The sequence below is a fragment of the Wyeomyia smithii genome, chromosome 2 (genome assembly GCF_029784165.1).
Source record: "Wyeomyia smithii strain HCP4-BCI-WySm-NY-G18 chromosome 2, ASM2978416v1, whole genome shotgun sequence".
Taxonomy (NCBI): Eukaryota; Metazoa; Arthropoda; class Insecta; order Diptera; family Culicidae; genus Wyeomyia; species Wyeomyia smithii.
In genome coordinates, this window is record NC_073695.1 from 135,358,725 (window position 1) to 135,375,491 (window position 16,767).

At 41.4% G+C, this 16,767-nt stretch overlaps 3 protein-coding genes across 3 annotated transcripts in view; all 3 read right to left on the reverse strand.

Moving 5' to 3' along the window:
- Positions 1-4,807: 4,807 nt before the first annotated feature.
- Positions 4,808-5,572, reverse strand: LOC129719928 (uncharacterized). The gene has a single exon (XM_055671340.1). The coding sequence runs from the start codon at positions 5,570-5,572 to the stop codon at positions 4,808-4,810; it is 765 nt and encodes a 254-aa protein (XP_055527315.1).
- A 1,979-nt stretch (positions 5,573-7,551) lies between these two features.
- Positions 7,552-7,962, reverse strand: LOC129719929 (uncharacterized). The gene has a single exon (XM_055671341.1). The coding sequence runs from the start codon at positions 7,960-7,962 to the stop codon at positions 7,552-7,554; it is 411 nt and encodes a 136-aa protein (XP_055527316.1).
- A 799-nt stretch (positions 7,963-8,761) lies between these two features.
- LOC129719930 (uncharacterized) overlaps positions 8,762-16,767 on the reverse strand; it is a 43,420-nt gene continuing 35,414 nt past the window's right edge. Inside the window, exon 11 of the mRNA XM_055671342.1 lies at positions 8,762-9,349. Within this exon, the coding sequence (XP_055527317.1) occupies positions 8,762-9,349 (588 nt within the window). The remainder of the gene's footprint in view (positions 9,350-16,767) is intronic.

Sequence of the window (16,767 nt, forward strand, 5' to 3'; positions counted from 1 at the left end):
ACATCACACTACATAAGAACTCATACGCAATTTAATTGCCCTACCCCCTTACATCCTTGTCTCTATCCAGTGATGTGCGCTTGGGTTGCAACACCTGGCACGGTCATCTCCTTTTTCTGAAAATATGGAGATTGGATAGACTTTTGGCCCTAGCAGCCCCACCATGATCCCAAGATTAAGATTAAGATTAAGAATAATAATGATTACGGTGTACGGTGTCAGTATAGTCAGTTTCTGGCGAAGTGAATATGGGAAACCAGTATAAACTGTCAAAATGTGAACCAGCAGATTGTGTGCCAAATTTCGCAGATGGAAAACTGCTCGGCATAATCAATAACCATAAACGAATGATAATCCATATGGTTTAACGATAACCCATACAGTCGTGACTATATCCCGAACTAGTTGTTAACCCTCTAGTGCCCAATGCCGCCATTTGGCGGGCTTCAGTCGAACCTCTAAAAAGCTTCAATGAATACTTAAAAAGTGTTTATAATGATTCATAGTGATTTTACCGAAGCCCGTCTAGAAATTAACTTGGGCACTAGAGGGTTAAGCACGTTTTGTGGTTATTGATTAGTTATGCGGGGCGATCATGTAGTACTTAAATAGATATCGATTTTAGCTAAATTAATACGTCGCATTAATTTAGGAAATAAAATGTTTAATACGTTAAACTAGAATACGTGAGTAGAAAACAAAGAATTTTTCATTCATATAAGATCAATGTTGTGTGTAATAAGCAGTCTTTAAAAAAATCCACTGCCATTAAGCATCTGTTCTGCCTTTTTTCACGCTATACTATTATAAGAGAAATGTGCATTCGAAACGAACTATACAGTATATTATATGTTGAAATATGCAAAATGGTCCCATTTTAATAGATTTAAAAAACTTGAGTCTAAGTAAAAATTTGTCGTTTAACATGGTCAAAAGGGGGTTGTTCATGTGTTTTCATACTAGTAAAAATACAGTGTCTATATACGTGAGTGAATAATTTGTGACGTGTCACCATCGTATTATTGTAATCAGGGATACCAGATATGCAAATTTATCTGAAAATGAAGATTTTTAGAATCCGTGTGCAGACTTTTTTTGATTTGTCGATATTTGCAGTTTTTTCAGAGAGCAGATTTCATATTGAATTTAAATTTAATTTTGAATATTGAGCTTAAATTTCATAATAAATTTTCGGAGTAGAATTAAATGGAAATATTACCTATTCTCAATATTTAAAAACAGGTAACATCGATCAGCTCAATAGCATCACACAGCAAATTCAAGAAGATTTTTTTGTCAAACTTGGTCTACATGTCGACAAACCGCACGCTGGCTTCGGCAGTAGCAATAACGGTGTTACAGCAAGACGTTTTTTCCAATGCAGAATTTTCTTTGGAGATAACAGGAGTCGATATTAATTTAATCTAGCGATTTCAGACGCTGCTAGCAACGATTTCGAGTGGTGAAAGAATTGATGCATCAAAATTTAAGTCCAACGCTACCGTTCATTATTACCTACGTAAAATTGTATGGATGTTCAACAACAGTACACAAATTACTAATTCAAGGATGTGAAATAATCGTTTAATCTTCGAGTCTCATTGACAAACTTTCGGAAGGATCCCAGGAATGCATGAATAAAGCAATCCGGAAAACACGAGAAAATAAATGCCTAGAAAGGATCACGTGAGAGAACTATCGGTGACATGTTTCGTGAGTTGCTAATTGCGTCAGATCCGGTAGTTCCGAGTTTTAGACACAATAACAAATCGAAAAGCACTTTCACATAAGAGGTGGAAGATTTATTAATTTTCAGTCATGATGATACTGACGATGACGAGTAAAATGTTAAAACCTAATGCAATGGTTTGAAAAATTAATATTCATGTCAATTTAATATAAATATATGTGTTATTTTACCTTGTTTGCACACCTGAACGTAAGCCAATGAAGTTCTTCTAGAACAATTGAATGAAACTACCAACTACTTCTGTAAAACAACGTAACTTTCACAAATCACCATGCGCCTTCATTCAAACTATTTTATTTTCAATTAAAATTTTTGTTCAGCGTGGCAGAAAGGGGCAAAATGGGACCTTAATATTCGAAAAGTAGAGAAAATTTCCTATGAAATGCATACTATGCGACTTGTGGGAACCGATGGGTCAGATCGTACAGCACACGTTTGCGCAAAAAAAAAGTTTTTTTCAGACCACTCGATAGGTATTTCAAACATTTTACAAAAGTTATGATGAATTATATAAAAACATTCAACACGAAATACAATTCTGATTATTAATCTTCAAAATGCAACCTATCGCATGGAACTCGAATAAGAATTAGGTGAGTATTTACTAGTCGAAGTAAACCCCAATATGTGCTTTCTGAGCGAAAAAAATCATTAAAATAACATGACTTAACAACGTTTAAAGTGCTCTCAAAAATTCAAATTCAATCTAATTGCCTTGATATTTGGAAAACACGTTTTTCAATACATTAGAACTTTTAAAAAAATATAGAATATCAATAATTAGAACTTGGGTTTTGTCCGGCTTCCGGCCATTGTGCGTCGCGACTACGAAGTTAAAAAAGATTTAAAGGGCTGTTCGCACTTACGCAAACTCACATAAGCGATTGTTAAAATATGTGTGAGTGCCAGAGATAAAATATTTCCTTCCCTCTTTTTCGCATGCAAGAACCGAACGAATTCGCGTTGACCCAATTATAGTATGGAACCGAATTCAAGGACAGATTCCAACACTTCATAAGATACCGATGAAATACATGCCAGTTCTAGGAACATCCGTTCCTTCAGAAGTCTATTCAGCAAAGCCGGTCAAACGATTACAAAGCTGCGAAATCGGCTCCCTAGACCCCAACTAGAAATGTTCCTAATCTAACACTTGATAGGAGAGGATGCATGGTTCTACTGACGGCACCTACTCACGTCACAGGATGTCTAGGGAGTAGGGACATTCATTGTCATTCGAATGTTTAGCATTTTTGAGATAAATGTTTCTTTTCTAGCTTTTCAAACGTTAACAAGTAAATTTATACGGTGGTTCCTATTTATTGATTCGTTTGCCTAATGTTTAGGATGTAGGATTCGATCACTTAAATCTAGTGTAAAGTTTTTCGTACAGCAAAATCACTTGCAAACAAATGCACAATTGCAAAACTGAAAAATTAAATGAATCGGATAAATACTTTCTCGAAATTAGGCTAATTGAATTATTAAATATATTAAATAATGTGATTTCAAACCGAATAGTCAAAAAGTGTCTTAAAAAAGTTTTAAAATGTTGTAAAATTGTACAATATGTTTTGCTGCGAAAAAGCAAAGTTTAGGTGTTACACTATTTAACACAGAATTTGCAGTAGAGATTCGATCCTAGGCTTGTTCGATGAACCAGCTTCGTACATCGAAATCAAGAGGTAGGCCACGGAATATTTCTAGAGCTTTCTGCCAGATTTGTCAGTAAAATCTAGAGATCAAGTTTATTGGTAACTGACTGTTGGTCAGCACTAACATTTTATTTTTGAACGTAGGGCTAACGCAATCAAATAATTGATTATCTCGATTAATCGAATATCTTGTGTCAGTTAATCGAGTCCGATTCGATTAATCGAAATCGATTAACAATTAATCGATTAGTTGAAAAAATCGGACATCACTAGGCGGAACAAGGAAGTCAACAAATGACAATCGGCATTCTGCATCGATGACAGTTTGATGGGATGACTTCGAAAATTCGATGACCGAGGGATCTTCGCACAAGGTTGTTTATAATTTTGACAACCAGGCCGCGCTGGTTTATTCGTATGCGAACATCCTGGCCCCTTCAGAAATCACCATTTCTGATGACTATTGGTTGCTGTTCCCGTGATGACAGACGTTGACTGTTGACGTTTCCGCTTCTGCTCGAAGTGGTTATTGTTATCGGCGATCGAACGTGGTTCTTCCAGGGCATCATTTTTGCATTGTTTTTTCTCATTTCAGGTAGTTCAAATGTTGAATATGCATCGGGATGAAATTAGCAACGAAATTGGTAGATGAGATGACTCATTGCTGTTGTTTTGCTTAGGTTTCTGGTCGACTTTCGGTTGGTGTTGGTGATTCATTAGACGGTGCGATTGGCAGCAGGCAAATTTTGCTTACAGGACGAGTGTAATTACCTTGGGCGGTGTGGAGTGTGACCACTCGTATGATTCCATCGGCTCCTGGATGTAATTGATCCTAGCGGTCGGCCAGAGCATTGGTGGCGATCTTTCGTCCATAAGCAGGACCAGTTGACCCGTTTGTAGGTTGATAGGTGGGTCGCACCACTTTGTTCTTGGCTGTAGAGTGGCTAAATATTCCAGATGCCATCGCTTCCATATTATCTGGAATTTCTTTTGAACTAGCTGCCAATTGTTGTATTTTCGGGTAGTTTGCCGTCCCCATAGAGATCAGCGCTGTTTTTATTGAGACTGCTAAGCCGAAACAAAATCAAATTTAGTGTCACAGTCGAATCCCCGTATACAATTTCAACATGGCACATACTGCACGCACCACTTTCTACACACAGGTCGAACAACAATACGATTATTCGACCGTTCAACTGTTCAAATCATTTGCTAACAACATTTCGAAGCTTGGTAACATGCAAAGCCGGAAAGAATTCCTTCTGCAATGTCGGCGCTCTGGTGTTATACCAACGCACATCGTACAATCTCTACACTCTCTGTGTGCACGAATTGCTAGCATCACGCAGCCCATACAGCCGTAAGTTGTCTAGGCAAATCGGACGTTTCCAGAAGTCGCTACTTAATATCGAGATCCAAGACTCGTTCCATCGTATAGATACCCTACGGAAAGAGCTGTTACACACCAAACAACAGATTGTGAGATTGGCAGAGCCGGACACTTATGCCAATTGGTTAGTCGATTACAAGGAGCTTCCGCAAGGTCAAAATCAGGAATGGATTTGAGTGCGGAACCAACCAAAAAATGACCAGGAGTAAGGACCTCGTCGTCCGTTGGGTCATCGGTTAGGGGTGTAAGAGGACGTGAATTCAAGCAGCATTCGATCTGCGTCAATAGTGTTTCCAAATCGTCGTGGGCGATTAGAGTAGTGCCGAGAACCCGCACAAAATGCTTCTGAGCGGAGTGGATGGCTGCCTCCCACAGGCCGCCAAAGTGTGAGGCCTTGGGAGGGTTGAAGATCCACCGTATGTTGTTGGCTGCACATTCGATGGCTAGTGCTTGGTGGTGTTGCTTGTCTTTGATTAGGTTGCGCAGCTCGTTAGCTGCACCGATGAAATTTCGTCCGTTGTCCGAGTAGATTGTGTGGCATAGTCCTCTTCGTGCCACAAATCTTCTCAAAGCCTGCAGGAATTTGGCCGTAGTTAAGTCGGTAACCAGCTCTAGATGAGCCGCACGGGTAGCGAAGCAGATGAACACTGCAACAAAAGCTTTTTTGGGACCGGCGCGACGGTGGGATGGTTTTAGCAGAATAGGGCCCCAGTAATCTATACCGGTGGTGGAGAACGGTCTGCTTGCTGTGACTCGGGAGGACGGTAATTCCGACATAAATTGCTCCAGCAGTTTGGGACGTGCTTTTACACAGGTAATGCAGTCTCGAACAACGATTTTCGCCAAGTTTCTGGCCCTGTGATCCAGTATCGCAGGCGGAGAACATTCACCAGTAGCTGAGGGGCGGCGTGCAAATGGTTGTGGTGTAGCGAACGAAGCAAAAGAGTGGATAGTGGATGTTTTCCTAGTAAAATAATTTGATGTTTACTATCGTAAGGTTGGGGCGCTTGAGTTAGACGGCCCCCGATTCTCATCAGCTGATCACTGCCAATAAAGGGTTGAAACCAACAAAGTTTGGATTTAGATGTGATTGGTCGTGAGTTTTGCAGTGCAGTTCATTCCTCATTGTACGACTGTTGTTGTACCAGACGAATGACGACGGCTTCGGCTTCTTGTAGCTCTTTTGAGCTAAGGAACGGATGTGCTGGTGATGTAGACAGCTCGGAAGTTGGTTTGTATCTTCGAAAGAAACGGCGACAATATGCAATGATGCGTAGTAGTTTATTGTAGTTCGAAAACTTGCTCACTAGCGAATTGATAAATGAAGGTGCGGTGACGGCTGCTGTTGCGTTCACTGGTACCTGGCGTGCTTCAAGAAAAACATCCTCGTTTTGTGTAGATGTCGATTGGTTTGGCCAGAAACAAGGGTCGAGCTGCAACCATGGTGGCCCGTGCCACCACAGGTCGTCGTTCAGAATTTTTTCTGCTTCTGTTCCGCGGGAGATGCAATCCGCGGGGTTGACTTGGCCAGCAACGTGATTCCAAGTGCAGTGTGACGTTGCCTGTTGAATTTTTGATACGCGGTTGGCAACGAAGGTGACCCATGTGGTAGGAGGTGCTTTCAACCAGTTGAGGATAATTGTTGAGTCCACCCAAAAGTAGACTTTGCCAGAATGATTAAGAGATTTGTGGACCTGTGGGAACAGCTCCGTAGCTAGGCGGGCGCCACACAATTCCAAGCGGGGAATAGTCTGCTGCTGAAGAGGGGCAACGCGAGATTTAGCTGTTAGGAGTGCAACTTTGATTGTGCCGTAAGCGTGGACAGAGCGAAAATAGCAACATGTGCCGTATGCATGCTGTGAAGCGTCTGAGAAGAAATGGAGTTCAATCGATGACGGAGTTTCGGAGAGAAACCATCGCTCGATTTTCAAATCGTTCAGTCGCGGAAGTTGATTGCAGGAGGTCAGCCATCGCTCCTTGATGGCCGTTGGTAATTGATCGTCCCAGCCCCACATCTCTCCAGCGTCATTTATTAAAGTCCACAGCTCTTGCATGAATAGTTTTGCAGTCATGATTACGGGCCCCACTAGTCCAATGGGGTCGAAAAGTCGGGCAATTTTCGAAAGAACATTTCTTTTGGTGCTAATAATTTCCGCAGAATCAGATGTTAATGAGACACGGTAGCGATAATGGTCGGTGGCAGGTTCCCAATTTAATCCGAGTGTCCTTATGCATTGGTCACGAGAGAGATTTACTGATGGTTCTAGAGCCAGCTTATCAGGGGAGACGTCACGAAGAACTGCAGGTTCGTTAGATGCCCATTTACGTAGGACGAATCCTCCTCTTTCAAGAAGTGAGGTAAGTTGTTCTCGAAGTTCGATGGCGTTCTGTATGCTTTCTGCTCCGGAGAAAAGGTCATCCACATAAAAATCCTTGCGCAGGACTTGAGCAGCTTCTGGAAAGTCGTGTTGTTCGTCGTCGGCCAGTTATATTAAAACTCTTGTAGCTTGGAAAGGTGCACAGGCTGTCCCATAGGTAACCGTTTTGAGCTCGTACGTGTCCAGTGGTAAATCAGGTGAGCTTCTCCATAGGATTCTCAGCAAAGCGGTGCCGCGGTCATCAACCAAGACCTGGCGGAACATTTGTTTAGCATCAGCAACTAGCATAACGCGATGAGTTCTGCAGCGAATGATGATGGATCTCATATCATCTTGGACGATGGGCCTCACCATGAGTGCATCGTTCAGGGAAGGGCCTTAGCTCGTTTTCCACGACGCATTATAAACGACGCGATCTTTGGTGGTCGTGCTTTCTTCTCTGATAACAGCCTGGTGCGGAAGATGGTAGCAAGGGTTGGGCGGTGTTTCGTAGTCGTCGACTTTTTTCATATATCCCAAGGTGGCGTATTCGGTCATAAAGTCGACGTATTGTTCACGAAGGTGCAGATTCTGAGCCATTCGCGTTTCCATGGCTCGAAACATTCGGAATGTGGCGCGACGGTTGTCGCCAAGCCGGGCCAGGACATCAGGTTTTACGGGTAAGCGAACAATGTATCGTTCTTGTTCGTTACGAGAGATGATTTCTTTGAAGTGAGCTTCACAGGCGGCTTCCTCGACAGAGTGGCATGACGACGGATTTCTTTCTTCAATAGTCCAGAATCGTTCCATCATTTGCGTCAAATCGCCGATGGTGGAAACATTTGCGACGAACGGTCTGTTAGATTTTGGGCTGGAAATTCTTCCTGAAACTACCCCACCGAACGTAGAATTAATGAGAGGCGGAAGATCATCGCCAATTCGAATTCGACCCGTGACGTTAAAGACCTCGAGAGAGACATCTGCCCCTAGAGCTAGATCGATTACTTTGCGACTGAAGAAAGCTGGATCTGCAAGCTGGATCCCGGGCGGAATGTTCCAAGTAGAAGCATCGATGGAGGTGGAGGGTAAGTCCAATGTCAACCGGGGTAAAACTAAACATTCAACTGTAGTAGAGTAATTGCAGACTCGTGATCGGATTTGTGGGAGAACTGCAAACTTAGCGTTGACGGTAGCTTGACCGATTCCAGAAATAGGGACGATAACCTTTCTGCGTTTGATTTTTACTGTTTGGAGAAATCTTTCCGACACGAAACAGCACTCACTGCCAGAATCGAGGAGTGCTCTAACTACATGCTCAGTCCCATTATCATCGACGAAAAGGACCACGGCGGTGGCGAGAAGTACACTAGTATGTTTAGTTTCAGTAGCGGCGCAGCTGGGAATCTCGTTAACAGTCACTGTGGCTGATGTTCGTGGTTAGGTTTCAGAAGTGAGATTTACTGTTGACTTCGACGACGCTGTATGATGTTGGCTCGCAGCCATAGCGGGTTCAGTGGAACAAAGTTGAGTATGGTGACGGTTTTTGCATTTGCGACACGAGCTGGAAGACTGGCAGTCACGAACGACGTGTCCTTTACGCAGGCAATTTCTACATAGTTGTAGACGACGAATGGAGAGGAGCGAACTCGAAAAGGGCGTTAAGGTACGACTGTTTCAACCGTGGCTTGTTCTTATAATGCTCTTCCAATAAATTCCATGCAACGGAATAATTTGAAGCTGTGATGGGAATCGTTTGAACAAGTTTAAGAGCATCACCGGAGAGCGAAGAGCAAAGATAGTAAAATTTCTGTATATTAGACAGATCGTTAGATGAGTGCACCAGAGAGATATAGAGGTTATGGAAATTCAGCCAATTATACAGACTTCCATTGAAAACCGGAAGTTTTATGCCTGGTAGACGAACGTGGGATGGCGTAGGGCCTTGCTGGTTTGAAGTAGAAGTCGAAGCGGGAGGTGTTGAAGACGACTGTGGCGATTTATTTACGGACAGGAGAAACCCTTTAACCCTGTAGTACGCCGATTCGTAGGTGGCTCGATCCTTCAGATGCTGTTCCATACCGGCTTCATCTAGAGTTTCTAGTTCCGACTGAACAGTAGAGAAGTCGGTCCACACTTTGTTCAGGTTCTCCAGGCGAACCGGTACTTCTGGAGCGTGTTTGATCCTCTTGGTAGTTATCTGCAAACGTTGTGATGTGCGAGAAAAACGTCTGCAGACTCTGCATTCGATTTTTAAGGGCCTTCACTCGTCGCTCGTTAGACATGATGGCGGGAGGTCAGACGAAGGCCAGAACGTAAGCGAGAACGTAGATCGATCTGTGAAATCAAAAGAAACGCGGATCACAAACGTGACAGGTTGTAAAGATTTGGAAATATAATCACCTTCTCAAGGCAATTTATATGCCTTGTATTAGAAATTTCAGCAGCAACTCGAACTTATGCCGGACTACTTCAGGTAGTGGCCAAATCCACGGATAGCAAGTTCACGAGATTAAGGGGTGTTCCAGATGACCGATGTAGCGAAGCAGACGAACACTTCAACAAAAGCTTTTTTGGGACCGGCGCGACGGTGGGATGGTTTTAGCAGAATAGGGCCCCAGTAATCTATACCGGTGGTGGAGAACGGTCTGCTTACTGTGACTCGGGAGGACGGTAATTCCGACATAAATTGCTCCAGCAGTTTGGGACGTGCTTTTACACAGGTAATGCAGTCTCGAACAACGATTTTCGCCAAGTTTCTGGCCCTGTGATCCAGTATCGCAGGCGGAGAACATTCACCAGTAGCTGAGGGGCGGCGTGCAAATGGTTGTGGTGTAGCGAACGAAGCAAAAGAGTGGATAGTGGGTGTTTTCCTAGTAAAATAATTTGATGTTTACTATCGTAAGGTTGGGGCGCTTGAGTTAGACGGCCCCCGATTCTCATCAGCTGATCACTGCCAATAAAGGGTTGAAACCAACAAAGTTTGGATTTAGATGCGATTGGTCGTGAGTTTTGCAGTGCAGTTCATTCCTCATTGTACGACTGTTGTTGTACCAGACGAATGACGACGGCTTCGGCTTCTTGTAGCTCTTTTGAGCTATGGAACGGATGTGCTGGTGATGTAGACAGCTCGGAAGTTGATTTGTATCTTCGAAAGAAACGGCGACAATATGCAATGATGCGTAGTAGTTTATGGTAGTTCGAAAACTTGCTCACTAGCGAATCGATAAATGAAGGTGCGGTGACGGCTGCTGTTGCGTTCACTGGTACCTGGCGTGCTTCAAGAAAAACATCCTCGTTTTGTGTAGATGTCGATTGGTTTGGCCAGAAACAAGGGTCGAGCTGCAACCATGGTGGCCCGGACTACTTCAGGTAGTGGCCAAATCCACGGATAGCAAGTTCACGAGATTAAGGGGTGTTCCAGATGACCGGAGTGCGCGGCCCATCCGGCTCGAAGGACCAGATGTCGATATCTCAGTGGATAACAGCAGACGTGGCTGCGTTGGTTTCTTCACAGATCACTTTTACGTTTGTTTTATTTCAGTTCATATAACACGTTTATTTAGCTTTACACTTGATTGATTTTTCTCTTGATTTTGCAGTTTAATTTCACTTAATTTATTAATATTCCAGTTTACAACTACATTTTCAAATCTTAGATTTAACTTTTAACTTTAATTTTAAATTCATGTATTAATTGGAAACGCACTATTAGGGGCTCATTTAGAGTCCTGAAAACCATCCGTGACGGAGTAGAAGAGAAGGTATTTCACGTGCTGGATCGCTATTTATACCTCGGTGATTATTCTAGCTGGCGGAGCAAGGAAGTCAACAAATGACAATCGGCATTCTGCATCGACGACAGTTTGATGGGATGACTTCGAAAATTCGATGACCGAGGGATCTTCGCACAAGGTTGTTTTTAAGTTTGACAACCAGGCCGCGCTGGTTTATTCGTATGCGAACAATAGATTATGACTCTTGGTTTCTCAATCTGACTCAAAATTTTGAAACAATTTCTATTCCCATAATGAACAGGCAAGTCAAGTCAAGTATCCTACCAGCTAGGTGTGAGATAATTAAACAACTCGACAACATGAATATTCAGGAAGACAGTGTAATTTTCTCTGAAGAAATATACCCCGGAGTAATTTGCAATAATACTCTGGTAAACAAAAACAACTGTCACGTTAAAATTATAAATACTACAACTAAGGAAATTCAATTACCAGAAAACTTTTGCCCTGAATATGAATCCTTAGCAAATTTCTATTTTTGTTCTATTCGAAACAAAACGAACGAAGAAAATCTTAATGAACGAGCAAAGAAATTAAATAAGGAGCTTAAACTCGAAAGCAGTGAGCCTCTCATAAAAAAAAAATTGGAAAAACTTTGCAATGAATTTAATGACATATTTTCACTTCAAGGTGACTTGCTTTCAGAAAACAATTTTTACAAACAAAGTATAACCCTCAATAACCCAAAACCAACTTATAACAAAAATTACAGATTACCGGAGTCTCAAAAACATGAAATAAATGAACAAGTACAAAAAATGCTAAATGAAGGGATAATTCAAAATTCGACCTCACCTTACAACTCGCCCATCTTACTTGTGCCAAAGAAAACAGATTCAAACGGAAGTAAGAAATGGCGACTTGTAATCGAATAGCGACAGTTGAACAAAAAAATAACTCCAGACAAGTTTCCACTCCCACGGATAGATGAAATCCTAGATCAATTAGGTCGAGCAAGATACTTTTCTACACTTGACTTGATGTCTGGATTTCACCAAATCCCGTTGGACCGAAATTCTAACAATACACAGCCTTCTCCTCTGATAAAGGTCATTTCGAATTTAATAGGCTACCTTTCGGTTTAAACCAGGGAGATTTACCGCTGTCAAATTTCATATATGTGTGCGTTATCGCAGATCAACTCTGGTCCATGAAGTTTGTTGGTCCATGACATTTGATATATTACCAATGTGACGATAAAACATCACCAATTTTCGTTAAAAACTTGTTGCTGTCTTAAAATTTCACTACGGAACGCATTATTAATAAAAGTTTTCCGCGATTTCTCGAGTTTTGTTAAAAGAGAACGTTCCATTCAACTTCGATCAAAACGACAAAAACCAAAACATACAGACGCTTTGTTGCCAAATGTGTTGGTCACGGTTTCACGATATTTGACAGATAGATTCCCCCTGGTTTTAACATAAGTCCTAACTCTTTTCAACGCATGATGTTGAGCGGTTCACCACCACATTGTGCATTCCTCTACATTGACGATATCATCGTAGTGGGAGGCTCAATTAATCACCATATCGAAAATTTACGTGAAGTGTTTCAACACCTAAAGCGTGGTACGCAGTTGAAAAGAAAAGAGGTTCACGAAATTTTGCCCTTTTTACCAAACGGAATTTTGACAGCTGAGAATGCTTCACAGTAACGATATCTGACGTGAGCGAGCGCATGATTTTTCTTTTTTCTAGAACACTCGAACACACTTGTTTACCGCGATCTGGTGTGACAACAGGGATGCCAGGTAATTTTTTCAAAAGTCTGGTCCGCGAAAAAATGACTTCCTACCCGAAGCCCGAAGGCTGAAAAAACTTTCCGGTAAATCGAAAACTGTCGAGCAAAAAAAATACAGGTCACCACTAATGCACTAATGCAAAATTCGGGTCGTTCACATATTTTTCAATGTCTTCACATGTTTTCTCCAATGTCACAAAAATAGATGTCTTCATCGTACACTCAAAATATTTTTCACGTTATTGTTACGTGGAAGTTCCTATACTTGTTCATTTCCTGTCATTTTGCATGATTTATGTGACAAACATAACATCTTCGTGCAAGAAATATTTATCTAAGGTAGTCTAGAATTGGCATTGCATTAGTAGTGGTAAATCAGTGACGACTTAGCTTCTCAAATTGATATCACGTATATGAAATTTCGAAGAATTTCAGTTTCGATAACAATCTTGGTAGATAAACTTTACCAATTACTAAAATATTTAATGTAGGTTATATACGAGCAGACTCTTTGATGTTATTATTCCTGGATAAAGCAAGCGAAATTATCAATTGTATACGCAATTTTGACTAAAAACGTTTTCCGTATGCAACATGAAATTGATACGTTTCGTACCACTATAACTACATTGTTGATACTTCTATTGAAATTTTATTAAATAAATGACACAATTACATTACATACTTTCTCATTTTTTTTGTTGAGAAGTGAGCGGAGTTGATTCTCGCTTTGTTAGGCGCCTAATGCTAGCTTTTTGAGTTTTTTTTAGTTTCAAATTTCTGTATTTATTCTGATAAATGTTCTGTGACGAACAAAATGCTTCACAAGTACTTGTGGAATGTCAGGATTACTTAACATTAGTGTTATCGAAAGAGTCTGATACACTTTACTGACATTAGCGATGGATGTTCCGTGAAATGACTTAAAACCTATCTCAAGTTTTTTCGCCTGTCCCAACCAAATAGCCGATGGTTTTGTCAAACTACCTAAAGATAAATGTTCAACATACGATGATGAGAACGCATAATCGTGGTCCAAAATAGAATCGAGCCCTGGTGTGAGATATGTGAAATATCCTACGTACGGAAAATCACTTTTAAATTTGCGGCCCATCGCTCCAGTTAGTTTGCGGCATGACTTTGGAGACACTTTGCAGTTGGTAGCGAAAACATTAACTTGTCAATAACAAAACTTAATGCCGGTTTGCTTAAAGACTTCAATGTGAATCCCATCGCTAATTCCTCTGCCGTCCATCTATCTACTTTCTTTTTGCGTCCCAGCATTATTTTAATTTGATTTTGCGTATACCGTTCTGCCAATACAGAATGTGCTCCTCGCATTACTTGTTCATTATGTACCGTTTTTAATTCTCCTTGAAAATCATTACGAAGCTCATTTAGCTCTTTAGTGGCTTGCCTCAATTTTGAATAGATATCCGATAGCTCTTGGGTAGGAATGAAATTGCTGTCTAACACAGTATCATTATTGTTAATATCAATATTCTCTTCATAGGTCGTTTCAGAAGTATGGGACATTGGCACTTGTAGTGTCGAAAGGTTTTCCATTTCCTTTCGAAATTTCATCAGTGCAGCTCGTTTCATTCTTTTGGATGGCTGAATAATAGTTGGCGTTCTAATGCTGGGAACCGCTGGAACGAAGTGAATTGTATTAAGCCCCGAATGTTCAACCGCAATATTTATTTACCTGTCGGAAGCAGTTTCGCTCGCCAGAATGTGTAAAACAATCAGTCCTGAAGTGTTGGGAACAAACATATAAATTTTTTGTTTCCATTTTTATATCCTGCTGCCATTCGGATCCATTTCTGCCGTAGTTTCGCATTCCTAGGAAACCTATGGAACGAAATTGGTTGCGGTGTATTTTCCAACCCCGACGACCGAGTGTTTCTGCACTTCGGAACAACCCACTTCGTCATTTAATCTAGAATAATACACTGCACAATTGCAAAGTTCGAAAATTTTCCGTTATTTACCTTTCTGCAGTTGATATTTTGCATGCGAATGAAACTGCTTTTTGATAAATTAAACCGATACTATTAGCCGAAAATATTAAAATTTGCGTAAACTTGAGCGATTCTCTATTAGCCAAGAATAAATACCGAAGCTAATATGTCATATGTGTGAATGTGTTGGTTAATTTTACTGTATACATGAAATTCAATATGGCAGTCTAGGCTACCTTTGATAGACGTTTCTTGATCTTCGTGAAAATCTCATGCATACCATGGTTAATCACGTACCATCTACGTGAACTTAACAACGTCAAACAGGTTGTATCGCGTGAATTCTCTGTGCGAAATGAACCAGAAATCAAAATGGCGAAGCTGTTGTCTGATTCTCAACATAGAACAGAATTTCTGGATGGCTTGCAAATAAGTGAATTTTCGAAAAATCCTAATAAACTCGAGACTTGAGCTTAAAGGTTTCACACAGCTTCAGTTCAAAGGTGGAAGAGTTACCTGAACGAAAACAGCTGCAGCGGATAATAACAAACCCCGGGAAAGTCGTAATAATTATCAGTTTTTTCGTTGTTTTATTTATTTACGAATTTGCATACCTGAGTGATATCTGATAGCAATAACGTTTCACGAAATGTACAATTTTCATTTATTTCTCTAATTTTTATAAGCCAGGAAACGGGTTTTAGAAATTATCAAAACATGTTGCGTAATAAATCAGGTATGCAAATTCGTCGGAAACCGATAATTATTTCTTTTGATTTCATGAACTCAAATGAAAATCACGTAGAATCTACTAGAAAACGATGGTGGAAAATATTCACGTAACTTCCCATGTAAAATTCAGGCACTGAATCAGACAATGAAATTTCTTCTGGTAGCTAGTACGCAGCTAAAAAGAAATCATAAACCGAAATGGAAAACAAAGTTCTCTTGCTGTGAACACTGCTGTGAAGCAAAATGTCACTTGTTTTTGCACGGAATAATGACCACTGACATTATTCAGGTACTGAAAGTATCCGGCAGTTGGTTGGTCGTCTCACACCCAGCGATGCCAGATTGGAAGACATTCTGGTGGGTTCCACGCATGGGCGCAACTACGGGGGGGCTAGAAAGTGTTTAGCCCCCCCTAGAATTTCCCAGAGAATGATTGTATTCAATATATCTTCATTCCATATTACTTATCAGAGCATCAAAATCAACACAAATTGAGATGTCGTCATTCATTGGCTAAGAACTAGTTCTGCACCCAGAATCGATTCTCAACCCTTGCTCTCTTACTCACCTTACCAGTCAGACGAGAGCTGTAATAACTCGTGATGTATCAAGAAGTCGCCATTTTACTTGGTTTTGGGCTGTGTTTCACCCGTTCCCCAGACGTCTCATCACTCGCAAGTCTCTTTCGATCTGGTCGAGCCATCATGCACGCTGCGCCCTTCAATTTCTTGTGCCGGTAGGGTTGCTGAAGAGAAGTGATTTCACAGGGTTGTCGTCCGGCGTTCTTACGATGTGACCGGCCCACCGCAACCTGTTGTCTTTCGCCAGGTGAGCAATGGGGTTCTCTCCAAGCAGCGCTTGTAGCTCATGGTTCATGCGCTGTCGCCATTATCCGTCGTCCGCTTGTGCTCCTCCGTAGTTAGTTACCTTCTGTTCGCCGATAGGCACCTTCTGTTCGAAAACACGCCGTCGTTGAGAACGTGGTCAATTTGTTTTGCTGCACGTTGGTCGAGGAAAGAAAGGACTTTGGACTGCTAATCCGCGGGAAGCTGCGAAGTTGGTGCATAGCAGGCTGTGCGGGCCGATAACCGGCTTATATAAGTCTTTCCTTCCGTTCATGTCCCCAACGACGATCTTAATGTCTCTACGCGAGCAGCTATCGTGCCTTGCGGCCACAAATCCACCGTACCTATTTCCTTTCCGTCAAAGCTCCTGGAGCGCAACGATCCGGGATCCGGGTCGTTAAGCGATCTACTGTTACATGTACTGAGCTTCTAATCGTCGTCCTTAAGCAGGTATTAGACGACGCAAATATTTGCTATTTTTGGTACGATTTTTATTTGCACAAAAAAAAATTCTGTATTAAAAAATAGCAAATATTTGCT